We start from the raw sequence: 21,857 nt of genomic DNA, 5'->3' as shown, positions 1-21,857 counted from the left end.
AGACTACTCTTTTCGGGTGGCTTCGGCTTGTGTGTTGCACATTGCCAGGGTATTTTGGTTAAGCCGCGAGAGCGCAAGTCTTCTCTTATATGATTAGGAGAGAAGCTAAAGAACCACCGATCATCGCAAATTATGCAAGGAAATGCATAAGGAGAAGATAGGGGAAAAGTGATTAAAAATACCCCGGTGGGTTACTAGGGAAGCGGTGAGACAGAATGAAATATGCTAGAGCTAAGTATGAAAAGGAGACTCGGCAGGGACTGCTCTGACGAAGTAGTAGAACTGGTTTAAAATACACGAGAGTGAGGTAATTTCCCATAGTTGAAGCAGGACGAATCCTGACCAGTCATAGAACCAGGACAGAGCACCTTTAGGGATTGTAGAATGGGTTAAGTTCTTGGGGTTTCACTGTATGATATTAAATGAAAGGAACACTACTTGATCCCGTCTCCGGCATTTTATTGTAGCCAATTTCCTGAGCATCTACATATTTCTACCTAGCCAACAGCCAACGATGCATTCGCGCTAATAATACTTCACCCGACCAGCATTAGTATTCAACGCCCATCGCTTATCATACATTTTGATCCCCTGCTAATTACTAACCGTCGTGACCCTCGTACCACGAGCTAATAGCGCCGCAGCCAAGCGATCCGTGAGGACCTTCCTCTTGGCCGCTTTTTCCTTATATATCTCGAGTTCCTCCTCGTCCAGCTCACCGACGCCCGCAGCCTTCACAACCGAACCAGACCACACGTTCGGACCACGAGTCGGCGTGCCATCAGGGGTGTAGAAAAGTCCAAATGTCTTTCCAGGGCTACTATCCTCCGTATCCGACCTCATTGATGCAGTCATCCTGCCTCGCGACGTCGGCGGTGTAGTGAATGCGCCATTATCTCTAGCTGGCGTGCCGGCCCTGGAACTTCGTAGCATTGAAGCCTCCGAACCCATTCTCAATTTTCGCATCTGCGTTTCCAGAACATCAATGTCACCACTCTTCTTCTCAATCATGCTCGTCATTTTCAAAATTGTGTTCGCGACAGCTTCAACGGTAGGAACCTGCTTCCCCTTCGTTTTGTCTCCCGTACTCGCGAGACGAGTCTTTAGCAATACTACAGCTTCCTCCGTATCACTCAGATTCTTCATCAGGGCTGCGAAAGACGCCCGAAGAGCGCGCTGCTGCTCCGCTTGCTCCGGGGGTAACGGCTGCATCCGTAACATCTCCAGTTTCTCCGGATCCGAGCGCGCCTGAATCTGTTGCCTTATGTCCACGGTCCTAACTCTCAATTTCGCAACATCGCGCTGGAGTGCTGAAAGCTGAAGGAGCTTATCATGTACAGCAGATACCCTCCCAGTATCCAACGACTGCTCGAGTTCGTGTTCCAACACCATGAGATCTTCGAGCTCGACCAGACACCAGTCCTCATCCCAGTCGCCATCCTCGCCCTTATCTAATACTTCTTCTAGGTCTTCACGAGTGCGCTCAGACGCATGCTGGGGCTCAGTGTGGAACTTTATAAATGCTGCAAGCGAGCGTGCGTTAATGCCTAGCGTGTCTACCATACTGTTTATGTCACGGTATACACGCTCGATTTGACCAGGGATTCCAGGTTTAGTAACGGTTCCAGTGTAGTCTTGGTGTGCGAGGAAAGGGTCGAGGTGTCGACTCGGGACAACCTTGCTCTGGAGCTCTTGGCGAATCTTCTCATCCTCATCATCTGAAAGATCAGAGACCTCTGCAGGGGGTGTAGGAGCTTTAGGCAGAGATGGTGGTACGGTAGGTTTCGTAGAAGCCGGTACGATGTGTGGTCGTTGAGGAGTAAGAGTAGATTTGGAAGCCGAGCGGACAGGGCTTGGAGAACGAAGGGAATCTTGAATTCGTGATGGAGGTGGGAAAATAGGTACTGCCTTGGGGAAGCCTGCTGGGGTGGAAGATTGCTGGAACAAGGATGGCCGAACAGGCGACCGCGAGGGGCTCCTAGATTGATTCCGGGATCGAGAGGAACTGGCAGACTTCGTAGGAGGGGTAGGAGCTTGAGGCGGAACTCGATGAGATATCTGATCGGCGGCCAAACTATTCGAAAATGACCACGTTGGTTGAGCCGTAGGCCTACGGACTGCGTCCGATGGAGATAGCTCTTCTTCGTCATCTTCTTGCTCCTCAACCGATATTTCTCCCGCATCATGGTCACTTGAAGGGGCTGGTGACGATGGTATCGAAGACGGTGCCTCAACTTGAATAGCGGGACTTCCAGCGAGTGGTGGCAACTCATCCTCTGTGTTCTTAGTAGGCTTGAATATCATCGGATCTGGAGGAAGAGGCGCAGGTGGTTCCTCAATAACAGGGAATTCTGCAGGTGGTGGAGACGCTGGCTTTGGTGGCTCTTTCTCTAGCCCACTTGCAGGAGGTTTAGTAGCTGTAGTGGTATTCGCAATGCCTGGGGATTTCCAAGTAGCAGGCTCTTTAGGCCCATTTGATTCTAGTGGAGCAGCAGGCGTAGTCGATATGTCCCCCAAACTGGGTTGATTTTCAGTTCCCGGTTCTTTCTTGATTGGAGTGATAGGTTCTGCTAGCTTCGCTTCTCCAAGGGCTTTGCCAAACCCTTCACCGAAAAGAGAAAGGCTGGACGGGGCTGTGGGTTTTGGTAAGTCATCCTTGGCCGTCCCATCACCTCTAAATGTAGATTCAATTTTAAAGCCGCTAGAGCTTATGCCAAAAAGGCCCTTTGGCTGGTTCTGTGGCACCTGCGGGGTAGGTGTAACTTCAGATCGTTCCCTATCCTGAGCATCGTCGTCTGCATCTCCCATATCGGACTCCTTAGTTGATGCAAAAGAGGACTGCTGCCCGAACAACGATCCCGCAGGCTGTGCCGGAGTATTAGCCCAAGAAGGGAGTGTTGATCCTCCTCCTAAGCTAGATTCAACAGTGACCGTAGACCCAAAACTTGGCTCGGTGCTCATGCCACCAAAGCTTGGGGTGGAACTGCTGGCGAATGCAGGCTGAGCAGGTTTTTGTTGTCCAAGTGCAGCGAATCCAGAACCTCCTAAGGCACTACCGCCACCCCCAAAGCTTGATAGAGGCGATGCAGCCGCGTTGTTGCCGGCGGCAAACTTTGAAAATCCTGAGGCTCCACCAAGGTTAGAAAAGGGGCTTTGCTGAGGTTGCGAGGAGGATTTCAGCGGAGTTGATCCTGCTGTTGCCCATGGTGAGGCACGATTTCCGATACCTCCTGTCGAGCCAAAAGCAGGCGCCGCTGGTGAACCGCTGAGTGGGGTAGAAGCTCCAAATGTCGATTTGCCGAAAGCAGGGGGACCCGTTGAACCACCAAGGGGTGTTGAAGCTCCAAATGTCGACTTGCCGAACATAGCTCCCCCGGTAGGGAACCCCGAAGAACCAAAAGCTGCACCTGCATTCATCGACATCGGTTGCGATGGAGCAGGCGCAGGCGGCACTGATTGTGCTTCATCAAGTGCAATAAGACCAGGATATCCAGTCCCCTGTTTTACCGACTCGTTATAGACAATCCACCATGCGCAAAGAAGACCTTCATTATTTAGAACGTACAATGCTGGAAGAGGGGTAGGTGATTCAGTGATTTCCTCTTCCATAGGAACAGGACGGAGCACTTTCTCCTTGCTAGACAAGTCGAGTGCTAAGCCGATAGCTGATGGATCGGCTATGATGTCATTCATCTCGTCTCCAGTGGAACTACTTGTGGGCAACTGTGCCCGCCGGGAGTCAATAGCCAGGTTTGTATTTGTGTAAGTCTTAACCGGCGCGTCCTGAGCAAGAGGGACGTCCGAATTTGTAACCAAACCAATCTCGGAACTACCTGTGGATGCAATAATAAGCATATCCTCCAAAGCAGGTGCCCATTTCCTAAGACGTAAGATAAAATTCTGAGGAGGAAACGCGCGAACACTATCCATTAGAGGACAAGGATCTTCAAATTTAGAGAACGTGAAGCCCGTCCGCTCTTTGTTAGCCTGAATAAGATGATATGCCAACTCTGGAAAATCCGGCCGCTCGTCTCCTGGCGGAGGAGTAGGAGGATTGTTTGGGCAATGTACAACCAGAAATTCATCGTTAGCAAGCCAGTATATGGAAGATACTAATCAGAGTTAGTATTAACCCCTAGGAATATATTTATAAATGCATACCATGCGTATCAGTCCCAACCCTAGGAGGCCGAGGTATAGCAGCAACACCTTCTCCAGTTGGTTTGATCTGGAAAGCTGTTCCATCGGCCAACCCTGCCACAAGCTGTTTTCCTCTGAGGCTCCAAGACACGCAACTCACACCTTCTTTAAGCACCGGTTGCCCGTTCGGCCCATTTATAAGCTTCTGCTCTTTCAGCTCCGCCAGCAGTAATTTCCCTCCGGCAAGAATTATTGAAAACAACTCCTCGTATTCCGGGTTTGGATTTGGAATGAGACCACGCACAGAAACCCCATTGGTCCCAATCTCAAACGGTCGGTCAGTTTTGTTTTGTAAAAGAGACTGGACATTGTAAACAGCTAGCCCGCCACCGATCTCAGCAATGATAACCAGGAAGTTTTCGTTGCTTGAAAAAGCAACATGTGAGAGTCTCGGTACTCGTATTTTAAGTTGCGGCGTAAATTCTTTTATTCCATCATGTTCTGCGCCAGAACCAGTGAGAGTTTGCCGCACGGATTCCATAGTTGCTATGACGAGCATGTCCGGCGACGCCGCAGCTACCAGTCCTTTCTTTGGGGCGACACTCAAAAGAGAGGATGTAGAGGGAGGTAGGGAATTGTTTGGCCATGGGGAAGGAAGCAATCTCAGTTTTTTGTCGCCGCTTAAACTAGAAAATCCAAGGGCCTGGGTAATGTTGTTAGCAAAATGTTTGCGACAGAGGTCCAAAAAGGAGTATATACCTCCGTGAAAACTACTTGGAGTGGAAGTGCTTCTTGGATTTGAGCGCTCGTGTTTGGACCTCCAGCTTGTGTAGCATTTGTAAAAGAAAAAGCCATACTGGCTAAGATGTATTCAGGGCGAACCTCGCGCGATGGAGTCCTTCGAGTTAGCGGGAGTCTGTCCTCAACATGAGGAATGGGAAAAGATGGCGAGGAAAAGGAGCGTGAATGGAGCCGGGGAGGGCTCAGGCGGAAGAGTTCGACGCTTTTATTGAAAATAGTGGTTGCGGCGATGTGGCCTGCGCTCCTATGAATGAGAGCGGCAAGCCGTATGCCTTAAGCAATTCACTTTCGTTGTTGACTGTTTGATTGATTGGAAGCCTGCAGCTTGGACGGAGAGCTCCGCACGCGGTGAGCTTCGCGTTTGGAGAGCTTCAGTTAGGCACGGACAGCTGCGTACACCACGAACAGCAACATCCTGACATCAGCTATCACATCTCCTGAACTCCTCACTACCTCTAGTGCTCTACCAAAGACTTTCATTTCATCAGATAGTCTAAACGATACCTCATCAATACCGTCGACCTCATCAGGCCCGGCCCACACCACAACCATGCCCGGTTTCGACTTTTCCAACCACAACCGCAATGCTGCCCTACATGCACAGGGCGTACCCTTACCAAAGGCCACCAGTACCGGTACGACCATTGTAGGATGTATATATGAGGGAGGAGTGGTGATTGCGGCCGACACAAGAGCCACCAGCGGACCTATCGTGGCAGACAAGGTATGCCAACTCATCTCGCAGTCTACTAAGAAACATCATATCTATGCTTGAATCCCATTCTCTATTTGTTTTAACTGTATACCTTAGAACTGTGAAAAACTCCACTATATCGCTCCGCAGATCTGGTGCGCAGGCGCCGGTACTGCCGCTGACACCGAATTCACCACTGCCATCATCTCCTCCAACCTCGAGCTCCACGCCCTGTCCACAGGCCGCAAGCCGCGTGTCGTAACATGTATGACGATGCTTAAACAACACCTTTTCCGCTACCAAGGTCACATTGGCGCCTACCTTGTTGTGGCTGGCGTTGACCCTACTGGAGCACATCTTTTCACTGTGCACGCACATGGCTCGACTGACAAGCTCCCTTATGTTACCATGGGATCTGGGTCGCTTGCTGCTATGTCCGTTTTCGAGACACAGTGGAAATCAAAACTGACGCGGGAAGAGGCCATCAAGCTAGCCGCAGACGCAATTCAGGCCGGTATCTTTAACGACTTGGGGTCGGGAAGTAATGTGGATGTATGTGTAATCACAGAGGAAAAAACGACCCTGATGCGAAACTATATCACTCCCAACGTGCGAGAGCAGAAGCAGCGCAACTATAGGTTTAAGAGGGGCACGACTGCTGTGCTGAATGAGAAGGTTATTACTCGAGAGGAGATTAGCAAGTACGTTACAGTGCACGAGCTGGATGACCAAAGTGTTGCAGGTGCGGCGGAGAAGATGGAGGTGGATTCTTAAGGATTTCGTAATGAAAGGGTCGGGGACCAAAGGAGAACGAGGTGAACAGTGTATACTATAGCGTTTTGAGCATGGAGACCATGTAATTCTATGCAGGCCTGAAAAAGAAGCTTCAGTCAGGTTATAGATATTGCGGGTACTTGACGCTCTCAATAAACAAATACCTAGCCACCTTCAGCTTGCCTTGCGAAGGCGCTCTCAAAGAGCATCGCTAGGCGAGCCCAGCTGATATCATTAATTTCCCATTCTTTTCCGAGCTACGCCCATCCGAAACGCAAAGTAGGCAGTACAGACATCCAGATACAGACCCATTCTAGACCGATGGAGATCAGACTTCTCTAGAAAACCAGCCTACTTGCATCTCTTCTCCACAATCCCCGTCCCATGTTCCTCATACTCTTTCTTTGAGATCCACAGTTGATGGAAGCTACCTAGACTCGCCAGGATACTACCTCCAATCCATGCTGCATATTTGCGCTCAACAATATTTCCCGGTGCTATTAACCTAATGCGAGGCGCAGGGTAGAGGTTCTGTAGCTCGTAGTTGATGCGGTCGGTAAAGTGATAAAGCAGAGAAGAGCCACCGGTGACGACAACGTTGGCGAGGAGTACATGTCGCTGGTCGACATCTACATGGTTCATGGCAGCACGAACGAGTTCAGGAATGGTCTGGCTATCCTGCGGGCGGGGATTATCTGCATCCTATATGTGATGTTAAAATACGAGCAAAGCAAAACCTAGTTAATGTACGCACGAATAAAGCAGCTTTTGCTTCAAACAATCCTTCCGCAGCTTTGAATCGTTCCACGCCAAAAACCTGGTTCCAGCCATCGGGCATCTCAAAAGGTCTGCCGGGGCTTGATTTGGCAATCTCCTCGTTTGTGCCGTTACTAAACCTTCCTGGACCCGGCCATACTTCTACGACTGATTCCTTGAACTCGGTCAAGACACGCTCTTCTTCATATCGGCGGAACGATGCTGTTGGCGGATTCTCGAGCTTCTTATATGTGGCTTGGGCCGGTGCTCCTGCGTCCACTTGGACTTTTGAGGAGACCGTATAGTGTGGCGTTAGAGGAATTTGAGGCTGGCTTTGCCCAAATATAAGGCGAATCTGATTCGAGACAAAGTTTCCAGCAAGTGGTGATTTCTGGACACCTAACAGAACATTTAGTATCAATTATTCACATACAAAGTAGTTGGTTTACCTTTCTTCAAAACCATCCCATCAACTACAGGGGTAACTGAAGTCATAGACGCTCCAATATCAATGACAATAGCTGAAGCTTTGCCCGAAGCAAACCTGTACCCATATTGTTAGAGACCCGCCATTAGTTGTTCTTGGTGGTTCGCACCTACGCCGCCAGAACTCCAGTCTTTCCAAGGTAGAACGCCGGTGTGCCCCAGTCCTCCATTGCAATTTCTATGTACTTTTCCCGCGCCTTAGACGAACTCCAGCCTGGTTCCGTCATCAGTAATGGACTATCCGCCAGCGGCTTCTCTGCATCATCCAATGCCTCCATCTCTACATCCATATCCCCGTTCGAAGGCTCGTTAAGGCCGTTTTTAGCGGGATCGGTGGGCTTTGCGCCTGTTAAACGCGATGTGATGGCGTATTCCCATACCCTCGTTGCTGTCTCCCAATCCTCAACTATACCGTCTGATGACCACGGGTTCTTGATCTCGAGATTTGGAAGAGGATTGTGGATCGCATTCTCGCCGAAGAGGTATTGGGGTCCTGAGTCAGACTCTATCACGCCGTAGTAGGTTGGGACGACAGATTTTGGTCCATCTTCACCCGCGAAGCCCGCACGTGTGGTGGAGAAAGCGGGGTCGAGAACGATCGCTGAAACCTCGTCTAGATAGGAACTGTTAGTGCGCCTGGCATCAAGTATGAGAAAGCTTGAAGAAAGATACCTCCAGCGTACTCCGAAGCATTTGGAGCTGTGGATGAGTTTGGGATATTCATCGCGCAATAGAGGGAGAGATTAGGCGGCCTTTGTTGATAGATGGTTTACTGAGAGTGGTTCATTGACGCGCGAATCTCCTTCGACAGCCGAATCTAGAGTATCTAGTAGTTGTGGTCGCGATTGGTTTGGGTGAAGGCCTGTCGCATCGCGAGGTTGGCGTTGACATTCGTTTCTGGAAAACGTCCAACCGACCTCTCTCCTTTCCGCTAACATCACCCAGCCTCCGGCGGTCCACGACACTCCTTTACACTCCTTCGTAGATCTCTGAAATGTTCAGGTAGAACCAAATGACATGATGTGGCTTCAATACTTGCGCCAACTCTACTCTCTGGATACTCTAGACACTCGGTTTATAATTTCTTCTACTACACCCCCAAAGCAAGCTCTAAATGAGCTACGTCTTGATCCTACAAGGCCTTCTCCGCAGCAAGATGGCCAAGCCCAAGTTAGGCTAATTAATGGCAAGCCTACAAAAAGCGTTGAAGGGGCTCAAGCCTCAAGATGGAGGACTCCAGAGTTCTATATCTACTATTTTGTTTTCATAACGGCCGTACCCTTCATGTTCAAGGTGGTGTATGATGTCTCGAAAGGTGGGATCTAATCAGAAAAAAATATTTCTCAACTCTATTTCTTATTGCTACATGCAGAATCACATCCCAACTATGCTAAATTCGCCCCTTTACTTTCCGAGGGCTGGATTCCTGGCCGCAAGATTGTATGTTCCCTGATTTTCTTCTCACACATTTCGCCATATGCTAAACCCAGATCTAGGATGACTCCGATGCCCAGTATTCTGGATTTCGAAAAAATATTCCGTATCTATTTCTGATTGTCATTCTTCATCCGATTCTTCGGAAGCTGTATGACACATTTTGGCGTGCGGACACGTATACCCAAGTCCAGCCATCTGCTGGGCCAAATGGAAGATTAACTCAAGGCTTACCTACATCCGCTGCTGCAGATGCTCGACTTGAGCAACGCATCTCTTTCAATGTACTATTTACTACTCTGTTTCTTATTGCTTTACACGGATTCTCAACATTGAAAGTGCTCTTGATATTATACCTGAACTACAGCCTAAGCAAAAAGTTACCAAAAGAATATATCCCTACGGCAACCTGGGTCTTCAATATTGGAGTCCTCTTCGCGAATGAGCTCTGCCGGGGATATTCATTTGGTAGAATATATTCTTTTGTCTTCCTTCAACCGCTTTCGGAGGATGGTCTTACCGCAGTAAATTGGGGGACGTGGCTTGATGGCTATGGAGGCCTTATCCCCAGGTGGGAGGTTCTTTTCAACATCACTGTGCTTCGCCTCATAAGTTTCAATATGGATTACTACTGGAGTCTGCAACTTCGTAACGGTAGTCCGGTCGAGGTGCGTTCTTTTCCATTCCTCTTCTCATATACTAACGCCCACAAGAAGAAGCAACTTGATCTTTCCAACCTCTCTGAGCGTGATCGTGTTTCAGCTCCAGCCAAAAACGGAGACTACTCATTCCGCAATTATTTTGCCTACGTCTTGTATTCTCCACTCTATCTTACTGGACCCATAATAACGTTCAACGACTACATCTCCCAGCTAAGATATCGTCCTTACAGCATAAATCAGACGCGCACTACTCTGTATGCTATCCGATTCGCTATCGCTTTGCTCACAATGGAAGTCATGATTCATTACATGTACATGGTCGCCATATTCAAAGCCCAGCCGTCGTGGGAAGTCTACACACCATTTCAACTCAGCATGCTGGGTTTCTTCAACCTAAATCATATTTGGCTAAAACTCCTTCTACCGTGGCGATTCTTCCGTCTTTGGGCCCTTCTGGACGGTATCGATCCCCCTGAAAACATGGTCCGCTGTATGAGCGATAATTACTCTGCTATGGCGTTTTGGCGGGGCTGGCACCGGAGCTTCAATCGCTGGATTGTCAGATATATTTATATTCCAATTGGCGGCAGTGGTGCTGCTGGTTTCTGGGGGCGGTTCAGGTCTATCTTAAACTACCTGGCCGTCTTTACATTCGTTGCTCTTTGGCATGATATCCAGCTTCGCTTACTTATGTGGGGTTGGCTAGTTACACTTTTTGTTTTGCCAGAAATAATCGCCTCACTTCTACTTCCACGCCGAAAATGGCGAGACCAACCAAATGCCTATCGGATAATATGCGGTATTGGCGCTGTTGGAAACATCCTCATGATGATGGTTGCAAACTTAGTTGGGTTCGCGCTGGGACTGGATGGCTTAGAAGGTTTAGCTAAAGGCATTGTGCGCAGTTACTCCGGGCTCGCCTTTTTGGCGTCGGCTTGTGGAGCGCTTTTCGTTGGTGTGCAGGTCATGTTCGAGGTTAGGGAACAAGAGTTGAGGGAGGGGATTCGGATGAAATGTTGATTGGCCGACTTAGCGGGTGGGAACGCTCTGTACAGCGCAGAAATAAGCGGCCGATATTGGCACGTGCGCAACTACTAAAAATCGACCATTTTTGAAGATATATTACTACTCTAATACTTTGTTATTTGCCCATTACGTCTCTTATAGTTGTGTAGACGCTTTATATAGTACTTGTATATATTCTAAATTATCTTCTAGTCTATCTCCTTAAATAAATCTATAAACCGCGCTAAAGCCTCCTCTTTTGTCTTACTCCTTGCGTAAAACATCTTTTTTAAAGGGTGCGCGTAAGACTTAAAGATTAATAGATTAGGAGAGCTTCTAGGAGAAGCAATAAACGGGACTTTATTCTTCTTAAACTAAGTCTTTATGCCCTTTAAATAACCTATATAGTTATCCTTTCTACTAAATTTCCTAATACTTTGTACAGTATTATCCTTTTATAATTATACCTAATAACGACGAAGATTGTCACGGCACCGTTACAGACCCTAGTTAGGGGCTCGCTTGGAGACTTGGCGCCTATAAATAGACGTGTCCTTTCCTTTACCTTCTTCTGCTCCTTAGTGTTACGGCACTGGCAGAACTGGCAGAACTTGGCAGAACCTCGCACCGGCAAGTTGCCACAGATTGCCACAGATTGCCGTATATTGCAATCACGTGACGCGAAGATCTTATAAAACACCGAACAGCGCTACTCTTCTTCTCCTTTCCTTTCCCTAGCTTTAGATTCTCGTTTATAGACAATCCAATTATATAGGCTTGCGCGACCCTTTTACCGTGCTTATATCTCGATTGACTGAGTCGCTAACACTTAGCTTAGTATCTTTATAATACAGCATTCGTTTAAGCTTTACCTTAAAGGCATTTATTTAAGCTATAACAAAGATATTAATAAGTAGTAAATACTCCTCCTCTTGTGCCTTCATTGGGAAAATATTCGTAGGATGAGATTCAAGTAGACTTTGTTTTTCGCGTTTCGCGTAATTAATATGCAATTTAACCAACTTGACACGCAATTAACTAACTTAACACGTAATTGACTAACTTGATATATAACTTAACTAACTTAATATGTAATTAACTAACTTAATATATAACTTAACTAACTTAATACGCAATTAACTAACTTAATATATTTAAAAGTTAAATAACACGTAGTTAACCTACTTAATAACTTTAAAAGCTAACTGTATATTCCTTAATATGCAATTAACTAACTTAAAATTTAAATAATATATAGTTAACTAACTTAATAACTTTAAAAGCTAACTACACATTCCTTAATATGTAATTAAGGTAATATAATATATTATTTTAAAGTTGTATACCAATTGCGTAAATAAATTTTTACTATTTTCTTAGCCTGTAGTATGCTAGCTTATAATATATATTAGGATTAAAATAATTTTATATAATTTTATATAATCTTATACAATCTTATATAATCTTATATAATCTTATATAGTCCTATATAGTCTTATATAGGTTCTATACTAGCTTAGCTGCTTTTACTATTTGTCCTAGCTTCTATATAATAACGTAATGCGGGTTCCTTCTTTAAGAAAGTTGTCTGAGTATAGAGTATTATATTAGTCCTAATTAATATAATTATTAATATAGTATAAATCTAGACAAGAAGTAGCGGTTGGAATAATATGCGCGCTTTGTAGAATAGATAGCATTAAATAAAAGCGACCACCTTTAAGTACTTGCCTAGTATTTACGCTTGAGCGCGGCCACCTTTTTACCTTAACTATGCCGTGTATTAGATGCGGCAATCTATAATTCAATAGTTAAAGCAGCTCTACTATAGCTCTAGTATATTATATATATACACCGTACTTATCTAACCTTTTAATATCTAGAATAGTAACAATTAGCTAAAACTAGCCCATAAGTCTTCTACTTAATGGTGTGCGGCCCTTTCTAATACGGTCGTCGTTATCTATATACTCTTAAACCTATATGTAATTATACCTCCACTAGTTAGAACATTACCAATCTAATACGTAATATACTACCTCACTAATTTAGGCCTTAAGATCGGTTGTATTTTTTCTGTCTCGTTTTTAATAGCGGATAGATAAATATATTTTAATAAGCAGGCGCTTAACCTATAAAGAATCCTTCTCTTTCTGGTCTATATTGGAGTTCTGGGCACGTTCGCCTTATAGTTTTCGCCTATACTTTTAAATAAATACCATAATACTATCTAGAAACCCTAGGATTTTATAGTAGTTTGCTATATAAGATATATAAAGCCACGTCTTTAACCTAAAACGCCTTTAGATAAGATCTGTTACCCTATCTATATCTTCTAAAGGCCACTAAAGCTTTACAACTGCTAAATGCTATGTTAGTTAAGTAACCTATACCTTTAGACGCTGGGAAGACTATAGTACAGAATCACTATTTATAAAAGCTATTTCGTCTTCTATTGCTAGTACTGCTACCTATTTTAAATTATAAGAGCAGATTTAAGATAGCGAATCCCGTTTATTTATTAAGTTATAAAACGCCTTAATAATGTAACGGTGTCTAGCTTCGCTATTTACGCTAATATAGTACCCATCTGCGCATCCGTATAGGCGGATATTTTCCTTAAAATATATAAGGGCATGGAATTTTAGTATATTAAAATAGCCCATATTAGAATCCTTTGCCTTTAGACGGAAACTTTAAAACACGCCTTTAAGTATATTAATTTAATATAGGGCGTGGTGTATATATTATAGTATCTCCTCATTATAGGTGTAATACTAAGCTATAATAACGAAGTTATATACGGCTCTTATAAAATGTATAGTATATAGTTCCCTAGACGACAGTAATGGGGCTAGTATAGCAACAAGTTAACGAACCATGGCTTTTTATTCATTACCTATCCATTAAGTAACTTTACTAAATAACAGATTATTAAACCGTTTTAGTCCTGTAAAAGCTAGGACTTATCTAAAACACTAATTAAACTAAGCCTCTGTAAATATATTTATTATAGTTATCTTCATCCCTCTTCTTTTTCTTTTTAGCTGGATAATATCGCCTACTAGTTTCTATACCCATTTAATAAGTTATATGATAATACCCTTTAGAAGCTAATATAGAATATCTACTATTATGCCCTTATAGATATTAAATAGGCAATAGTACCATATAAAATATTCTACTAGGTATACCTAGTTATTTAAGGATAAAAGAATGTTCTCTAGTTACTGGCGTTTAATCTATCTTCTCGTCTCCTTATGGGTGCATAGCGGGTATTATTTCTCGGTTAAGTTTTTACGCTTTAAAGGGGGGACCTAGTATATAGTGTAGTACTATTAGCTTTTAACACCTATAAGCAGCACTTATTCTTTATAGTCTGCTATTATTCTATATATGATTGGATAACATCGTCGTATAAAATTATCCGCATATTAAAGGTCTATGCCGCTTTCTATAAGATACTTAATTACTATTATATTTTAGTTTATGGAATATAGCGTTAGAATACTAAAGTAGGACTTATATTTAAGTATAGTTCTTATCGCCTTATAATATGCTTTACTTTTTATATTATTATCCTTTTCTTTAATAACTAGTATAAAACCGATAAGAATATTTGCGGGGGATGTCTATTGGTGTTAAACTTATTGGTTAAGATTACTAATAGTAAGATATACCGGCTAGGCCGATTTGTTGCTATAGTGCATTATTAGCTAGGTTTTATTAACTGCTATAAGTATAGGAACTACTATAGCACTGCTAGAAACCTTGCCTTATATCTCCCACTATTAGTCACCGCTGTATAGCTTATTATAGACTTAGTAGTTATTAGCATTATAGAGTCTCTTTAGTATATATACTAGTGCATCTTTAAAGGGTTAATAGCCAATTAGAAAGGCAATTATATTTATAATATCCTAGTAAAGAATATAGTATTTCCTTTACTTAGAGCCTTTAATATTTAATTCCACCTTACACTCTAATTAGAGCTATTGTTTGTCTTATATACTAAATAGAATAGCGGTAATTAGTTCCTCCTATTAATTTATAGATTAGAAGCTAAGTAGGCTATAAAGTAGGCTAAGGCGGGTGTCTTTAAGCAGTATATTGACGTCTCCCTTTATACAGCGAATGTGGTGCAGCTATATTAAAAAGGCGTAATTAAACTCTAAATGAAAAGGATTATATGGTATACTTTGGCTATTGTTATATTATTATATAGTAATATCTAAAATTGTCTAGTTAACTTATTATATATTATTATCAATCTCGTATAAAATTGGTTTACCTGCCTTTATATTCTTAGTTACTTTAAATATCTCTACTTTAAGTAATAATAATAATAATAGGACGCTTTTCTAATGTGGTATACCGCATAGAGGTACTAGGTAGGTATTCTGCTTATATTTTACCGCCACTAGAGCGTACTTATTAGTATCCGTGTTTATACCGTCTAGTTGCGATTACACGTTATCTAACCAGTTAGAGTAGTGGAATTAATTGCGAATTATAAGTAGTCGGGCTGTAATAAACATGCGAGTGTTATATCTCTCTTTGCGTGTTTTTTTATAAACATATTAGTGGCTAGGTAGCCGCCTTTTATAGCACTATAGGTGTTAGTAAAGGCCGCCGTAACTCTTAGGGGTATAAGAATACTATAAACAGCTCCGCTGCATTATCGCTAATTATATATTAAATAATATAGTATTATTTCTAGGCGTAAAGAGTGCGTATTATAATACTAACGGTTAATTACCGGTATTTAATCTAAGTGGCTTAGCTTTATGGCTGCTAAGAGTATACCTTTTATTTTCTTGCTAGAACTAGTTATACTAAAGCGTAAGTATAACTAGCTTAACACTAAGTTTAAGGACTTAAGAGTCTAAGGCAACCAAACTAGACACTAAAGCGCAAGTATAACTAGCTTAACACTAAGCTTAACACCAAGTTTAAGGACTTAAAAGAGTTTAAAGTAACTAAACTGTAAACTAAAGACTTAATAGTACCTAAAAAACCTTTATCCGTCTAAATAACAATATATAGTATTTTTAGGCAATAGCTATAGGACCACAGCTACGGCAAAGATATTATTTACCACTAATATTATAGAGCCCGACGATGTTAGCTATCCGGACCTGTAATTCTATTATTTCTATATAAGCTATAGTAAGAAAAAAGGGAGGATTAAGGGTAGTACTAGTTAAGTTAAGATAACTAAATAAGTTAGTACTTAGAACTATAATATCTGGTCTTAGGTATATAGAGTTCTAACTAATATCTAACTTAAGCTACCGCCCGGAAGTCTTATATTTATTATTAGGGTAACGCTAGAGGGTTAGGCTAGATAATAGGTATTGGCAATAATATAGATGATTTAAAGCCCGCGAAGTAACTAAATAGAAAGCCTGTATCTCATAGGCTAACTACTTATCTTTAACGGCTTTCGAAAGTTTATTTCTAGAATTCCTTTTAATACCTCTGGTTTCCTATTAAATAGACATATTAGCACAAGCCTATATACTACTAGGGTGCGGAGAGCTAAAATATAGTTAGAGCTCTTTAAATGATTTAGCAGAAAAGAACGGGTTATTTAGGTTAGTCTGTAGATCGGCTAGCTTAACCTTAACATCCCACCCCAGCTCGCGAAGATTAGGGCCATCTCTACCCGGTATACCACCGTCGATTTGCATATTAGCATCTCCCTCATTTATAGCGGCTAAAGAAGCTTTAGGTGTTTGGTCTCTAGAAGGCATTATAATACGGCTTTTAAGAGAGCCTGCTTTGCGCTAGGGCACTAGACGCCATATTATAGGTAGAGCTTATAGTAGTCGTGCAAGGCGGGATATATTTCTAGGCAGTATGCGTTTAAAGAAATTGAGGCTAAGGTAAGCTTAACGTAGCCATGTTTTTAAAGAGAAATTGAGGCTAAGCCAAGCTTAATATAGTTGTGTTTTTGAAGATAAAGAGGCTGCGGTATCGGTTTAGGCGGCTATAGAAGTTTAAAAGATCAAGCGGACAATAGCAGAAAATAGAAGAAAAAGGCGTATAAATAAGAGTACGGTGTTATAGGGCTAGAGTAACAATAGCTGTGTTGTGGATAGCTTAATATATAATTCGGACTACGGGACCTATATATAAATAAGTCTAGCGAATATCTTTAATATAAGGCGTAGTAGCTATAAGTAGGATCTAGGATACTAGTTTTGGGTTACCTATATAGTAGACGTAATAGCTTACCTAAAAAAAAGTTGCTTTATCAGTAATATAGCTTAAAAATAGGTTATATTTTAGGTAAAAGGGTATCCTAAAGCCTTATCTTACGCTTATAGAATAAAATACTATATTATATTTCACTTTATTTCGTACAATCTTAGACTTTTTATAATATCTTAGATTATCCCCCTACCTCTCTCTACTATACACTTTACCTTATCTTACGCTTATAGGATAAAATACTATATTATATTTCACTTTTTTTTATACAATCTTAGACCTTTCATAATGTCTTAGATTATCCCCCTACCTCTCTCTACTATGTATTTTACCTTACCTTACACTTATGGAATAAAATGCCATATTATATTTCACTTTTTTGTATAATCTTAGATATTTTTTAATGTCTTAGATTGTCCTAAACTTATTTCCCTATCTCTCTAAAGCTGCTTTACTAACTAGTTATAATACAAAGAATAGAATTATTAGCTCTCTTATTATTATTCACTTAGTTAGTAGTATAAATCTTATATCTTATCTTACCACGCACCTTTTGTTCCATTTCTTACTTTAAGTCTTATATTTTATTCTACTGCCCATATTAAAGCTTATATCTCATCCTACTTCTTACGTTAAGACTTATATTCCGTTCTATTTCTTATATTACTCTTAGATTACTCTTGTTAGCATCCGCTATTATCTTAAGTTAACACCATTAGCACACCTTCTTATTATAACTGTTAGGATTATCTTATTGTATTATTGCTAATTATCTAATATATTATCCGCTTTACTATCTTTATAAGTTACTCTATACTATTCTATATTAAGCTTTTACCCGCTTATAAATATATAGGGTCCCTAACTATAATAGCGGCGCTATATTTAGAATCTAGTTAGTACTTAACTACTGCGACTAATAAGAACTTATCGTAAATAAGTAGTCTAAAGCTATAGTAAGGACTTATAATTAACAAAAAAACATACAGTGAAATCCTCTAATACTGTACTAGCGAAATTAATAAAGCGTCTAGTAGTAGGTTGCTAACGTCCGGACCTATACAAAATGGAGTTAAGCGTATAGTCTTTAACCTTCTTAACACTAAGTATAGGCACGTGTTTAAGAGATTTAATCTACCATCAAAGTTTAAAGCTTTCGCTATCGCCGCTAAAAAATCTATATAGCGATATGTAACGACCAACAGATATAAAGGCGTGGAGGTTATAATAACTAATACTATTTAAAAGCGTGGCGCCTTGTCTTTCAGAGAGCAGTCTATCGACTTATCTAGATTAAGGGTAACCTCTGAGGCTACCTAGGTACTTAATAATTTGTCTATTAAAGCCCTATAATAGCTAAATACTATACCTATACCATTCTATAAAATAAGCTTTGCTATATATAGTTACCTAGACAAAACGCTATTCACTAGGGCCCCTATTCTATACGGATTTATATTAAAAACTAAGTATAAGTATCTATTGTTTGATTCTCTAGAGAAAATTAATATATATTACTATGGATATAACAAGCTGCAGGCCGTAATAAGTGAAAACTTCTTAGCGGATAAATATAGGGATAGCTGGACTATAGTAGATCTAACTACTGGTACACTAATTCTTAACCATATAAACCTAGCATTTACAGTGCTTTTTGCAAAGAAGGCCGGACTTAATATAATTATAATTGGAGTTAAAGATCCCAATCAGATTATAAAGCGTAAGAGACTTTATAATTTATAAGATTATATAATATTATATAGAGTTGTCTAATATACGTTTATAGGTATAAGATTTAATAAGGGTAATTCCGAGTCTAACTCTGACCCTAATATTATATAACTAGTGCTAACTAGGAGAAGAACAGATATACCTACCTTAGGTTAAAGTAGTTATAAGCAGTTAACCCTAGAGTCTACGCCACTTATACCTAAGCAGTTAAATCTAAAGCCTATATTAACCCTAAAGTCCACGCCACCTATACCTACTAATACATCATTAGCCGTACGGCCGGCTATAATTAAAACTGCTTATAGCTAGACCCGTAGTAGTAAAGACTAGCCCCTACTAGATAAATTAGAGCTCTTAAAAGGCGTAGATCTAGATAAAGTATAAATATTTAAGACAATGCTATGGGATAAAATAAAAGGATAGTATAATAAATGGCTAAAGTCTAATCGCGAAATGTTTATTAATACATTATTTAAGGATATAAATAATAACCCTAACCTAATTTGTATTAGGGAAATTAATCTTAACCGTATATAGAAGCGCCGCCACTTTAACGCCTTAATTAACCCTATTTCAACTGATAAGGAACTAAAAGATAAGCATAAGGATAAAATTAAGGAGGTTAATCAGGAAGTTAATTACCTAAAGGACGTGCGAGAAGTATATATTAACCCAATATTATAGGTAAAGGCGCTATAGTTCCTCTTATTTCCGTTAACTATTCGCAACACTCTTTAAGACGCAACCTTCCACTTATATGGTATGAAAAAGGGTAAAGCTATATGGATATATTAGCTGCTTAGTGTTACCTATACTCTTCTTAATTATATAACCCTAGGTGGGACCTTTTTTGCGGATACAATGGGTTTAGGTAAAATACTTTAAATGCTTTTAATCTAGTATACCAGCGTGTTAATAACCAAGATTAACCTTAACTAGCTTAATTAAAAAAATCAAAAAGGTAGAGATAAAAGTCTCCACCTTGCCCCTAGTATAGATAAACACCCGCAGCTACCTAACGCCCGATACCCGAGTTAAATGGATAGTATACTACAGTGCTGTTATGTTAAGGGAAGTATCGCCAGAAAATTTCTTAACCGGCTAGTAGGATCAACTATATATATTACTAGATAGAATCTACTACCCTAAGTGGTTAAAGACATTAAATTATAGTTTAAGACCTTAGAACTAAATAATTTTATTCCTAGAGGTAAACTATAAGTCCGCGTGCGCCATACGGCTTTTATTAGGTCTAGTATAAAGAAATACGATTTTATAGATAAAGATAGGGACATTCTTAAACCTATAAAATATAAAGGAGAAGGCGAAGTGGTCTAGTGGAAAATGGACTTAAGATCGGCTTTATATCTTATAATTACGACCTTACAAACTTAGGTAACAACCTAGACCGCTCAGAAACAGCATAAAACCATTTTCAATCTCCATAGAGACGGTGGTCCTCATTATATTATTAGTGGGATTTTTACTAATAAGTTCTATATAAATAGGTTAGAAACAGGTTATCTGATAAAAATCGCCAAATAAGTATATAATAATTAAGCAGTATTTCCTCGCTTCTAATACCCGGGCCGGTCTTATAAGGACGGCAATAGTAAAATAACCTACTATACCTCTCGACCTTTAATAGTGTTTACTTCCGGTACGCTAACCAGCAAAGGTTTTATAAGTCTAATTCCCGCCTTAGAAATTTTTAGGGCCCCTAATTAGACGGATTCCCTAAATGTAAAATTAATTAATAATTGTAATGTTAAAGTGTTAATTAAATATAAAAAGCTAAGAGCAGCTAATTACTCTTCTTTTCTAAACAAGGTTATTACGGGCTTTAAAGAATACTCCTCTTTAATTACAAAGGTCTTAATTATGCGTAGGATAGGGGAAGACTAATGGTTTAATGGGAGGGTGATTAATAAGCTACTACTAGTCATCTATTAAGACTGCTATATAATAAACGATTTAATATTTAAACTGTATATTAAGAAGCTCTAGTATAAAGTATCCCTAGAAGCTTTTAAACAGCTAAATAAAGCTTTTAGACACTAGAAAGCTAAAGGAAGAAAAGNANAANAACCCNTNTTTAATATAGATNAATTTCTAGAGGGAGCCGNTNGCTTATTAAAANTTTTTGCTATCTTTCTAGGCCTAGCTAAGGTAGGAGATAAGTGGCAGGATATATAGTAGAAGGATAAGATAAAAGTTGGAATAAAGCCGAGGTGGATAGTTAATAAGTTCTATAGCAAAAAATGGGATAAACCTTTAGACAAGAATCTACTTTAGAAGAATTAGAGTATAATTGCTAACTTTAGAAAACTAAATAGAATTATAAAATACGTTAATAAAGTACTTAAAAGGAATCCTAATAAAAGACTACTGTTTAGCAGTTACGAACTAGCGGCATATACACTATTACGCCTCGTAAGTTAGCTATTAGACTAGTAGTAAACTGTTACTAATAATATAATATAGTATTTCTATAAAAGGCTCAGCCAGTCTAAATATTTAACTGTTTGCTAAATAGAGTCTAAGATATCCCTAAAAGACTAGGAGGATATCTGCGAAGCGTTTTATATTCTAATAGGCGGTCCTTACTAGAATAACATAGTCTAGTTTCTCATTATTAACCAAAAAGTTAGAGAAGAGGGTCTAAATTTAGTCTTTATATACAGAGTCCATCTACTTAAACCGGCAATAATAGTAGATATAGAGGTATAAGTATTTGGCTAAGCTGCTAGATCTAGACAGCTAGCGCTAGTAGTTACTACGTCAACAATATATAGTACGGATAAGTAGAACCCAATTAATATGGTTATATTAGCGAGGCATATAATAACTAAAAGGATAACGATTAATAAGTTCTACGAAGTGTTTAAAGCCCAACCTACTTAGTAGGCTAATGATAATATAATGGAAATAGCGTAGCTGGTGCAGTTAGAGCAGTAACCCCCTATAATAAGAGTATGTCTTAGTATAATATACACATATATAGACAATATGTAACTATTTAATATTTTATAATATATTATCTTAGTATTAACCACCTTATAACTAACTAAACCTTAAAAAGTTTAAATTTTGTCTAGATTAATATTACTCCGGCTACTAACTACCTTAACACCTATTAAGTAATCTAGCCTATAACC

At 40.5% G+C, this 21,857-nt stretch overlaps 4 protein-coding genes across 4 annotated transcripts; 2 read left to right on the top strand and 2 right to left on the bottom strand.

The window, feature by feature from the left end:
* Nucleotides 1-399: 399 nt before the first annotated feature.
* K441DRAFT_602644 (uncharacterized protein) lies at nt 400-5,207 on the bottom strand. The gene is made up of 3 exons (XM_067645275.1): nt 4,900-5,207; nt 4,162-4,843; nt 400-4,112 (listed from the first exon to the last, which is right to left on the bottom strand). The coding sequence occupies exons 1-3, from the start codon at nt 4,993-4,995 to the stop codon at nt 595-597; spliced, it is 4,296 nt and encodes a 1,431-aa protein (XP_067508914.1). The 5' UTR covers nt 4,996-5,207; the 3' UTR covers nt 400-594.
* A 284-nt stretch (nt 5,208-5,491) lies between these two features.
* Nucleotides 5,492-6,409, top strand: K441DRAFT_539106 (N-terminal nucleophile aminohydrolase; the record flags this gene model as incomplete). Its single annotated transcript, XM_067642545.1, has 2 exons — nt 5,492-5,665; nt 5,753-6,409. 2 exons carry the CDS (start codon nt 5,492-5,494, stop codon nt 6,407-6,409), a joined length of 831 nt encoding a protein of 276 aa, XP_067508913.1.
* A 351-nt stretch (nt 6,410-6,760) lies between these two features.
* K441DRAFT_538043 (actin-like protein-like protein 6A) lies at nt 6,761-8,375 on the bottom strand (the record flags this gene model as incomplete). The annotated part of the gene is made up of 5 exons (XM_067642510.1): nt 6,761-7,111; nt 7,164-7,564; nt 7,615-7,709; nt 7,766-8,264; nt 8,324-8,375. The coding sequence occupies 5 exons, from the start codon at nt 8,373-8,375 to the stop codon at nt 6,761-6,763; spliced, it is 1,398 nt and encodes a 465-aa protein (XP_067508912.1).
* A 207-nt stretch (nt 8,376-8,582) lies between these two features.
* Nucleotides 8,583-10,995, top strand: K441DRAFT_627711 (glycerol:H+ symporter-like protein). Its single transcript, XM_067646175.1, has 4 exons — nt 8,583-8,966; nt 9,024-9,091; nt 9,148-9,753; nt 9,802-10,995. The coding sequence occupies exons 1-4, from the start codon at nt 8,669-8,671 to the stop codon at nt 10,765-10,767; spliced, it is 1,938 nt and encodes a 645-aa protein (XP_067508911.1). The 5' UTR covers nt 8,583-8,668; the 3' UTR covers nt 10,768-10,995.
* Nucleotides 10,996-21,857: the final 10,862 nt, after the last annotated feature.

The sequence above is a fragment of the Cenococcum geophilum genome, assembly GCF_001692895.1.
Source record: "Cenococcum geophilum 1.58 unplaced genomic scaffold K441scaffold_4, whole genome shotgun sequence".
Taxonomy (NCBI): Eukaryota; Fungi; Ascomycota; class Dothideomycetes; order Gloniales; family Gloniaceae; genus Cenococcum; species Cenococcum geophilum.
The sequence above is the reverse complement of the archived record's forward strand: the minus strand, read 5'-3'. Positions and strand labels throughout refer to the sequence as shown.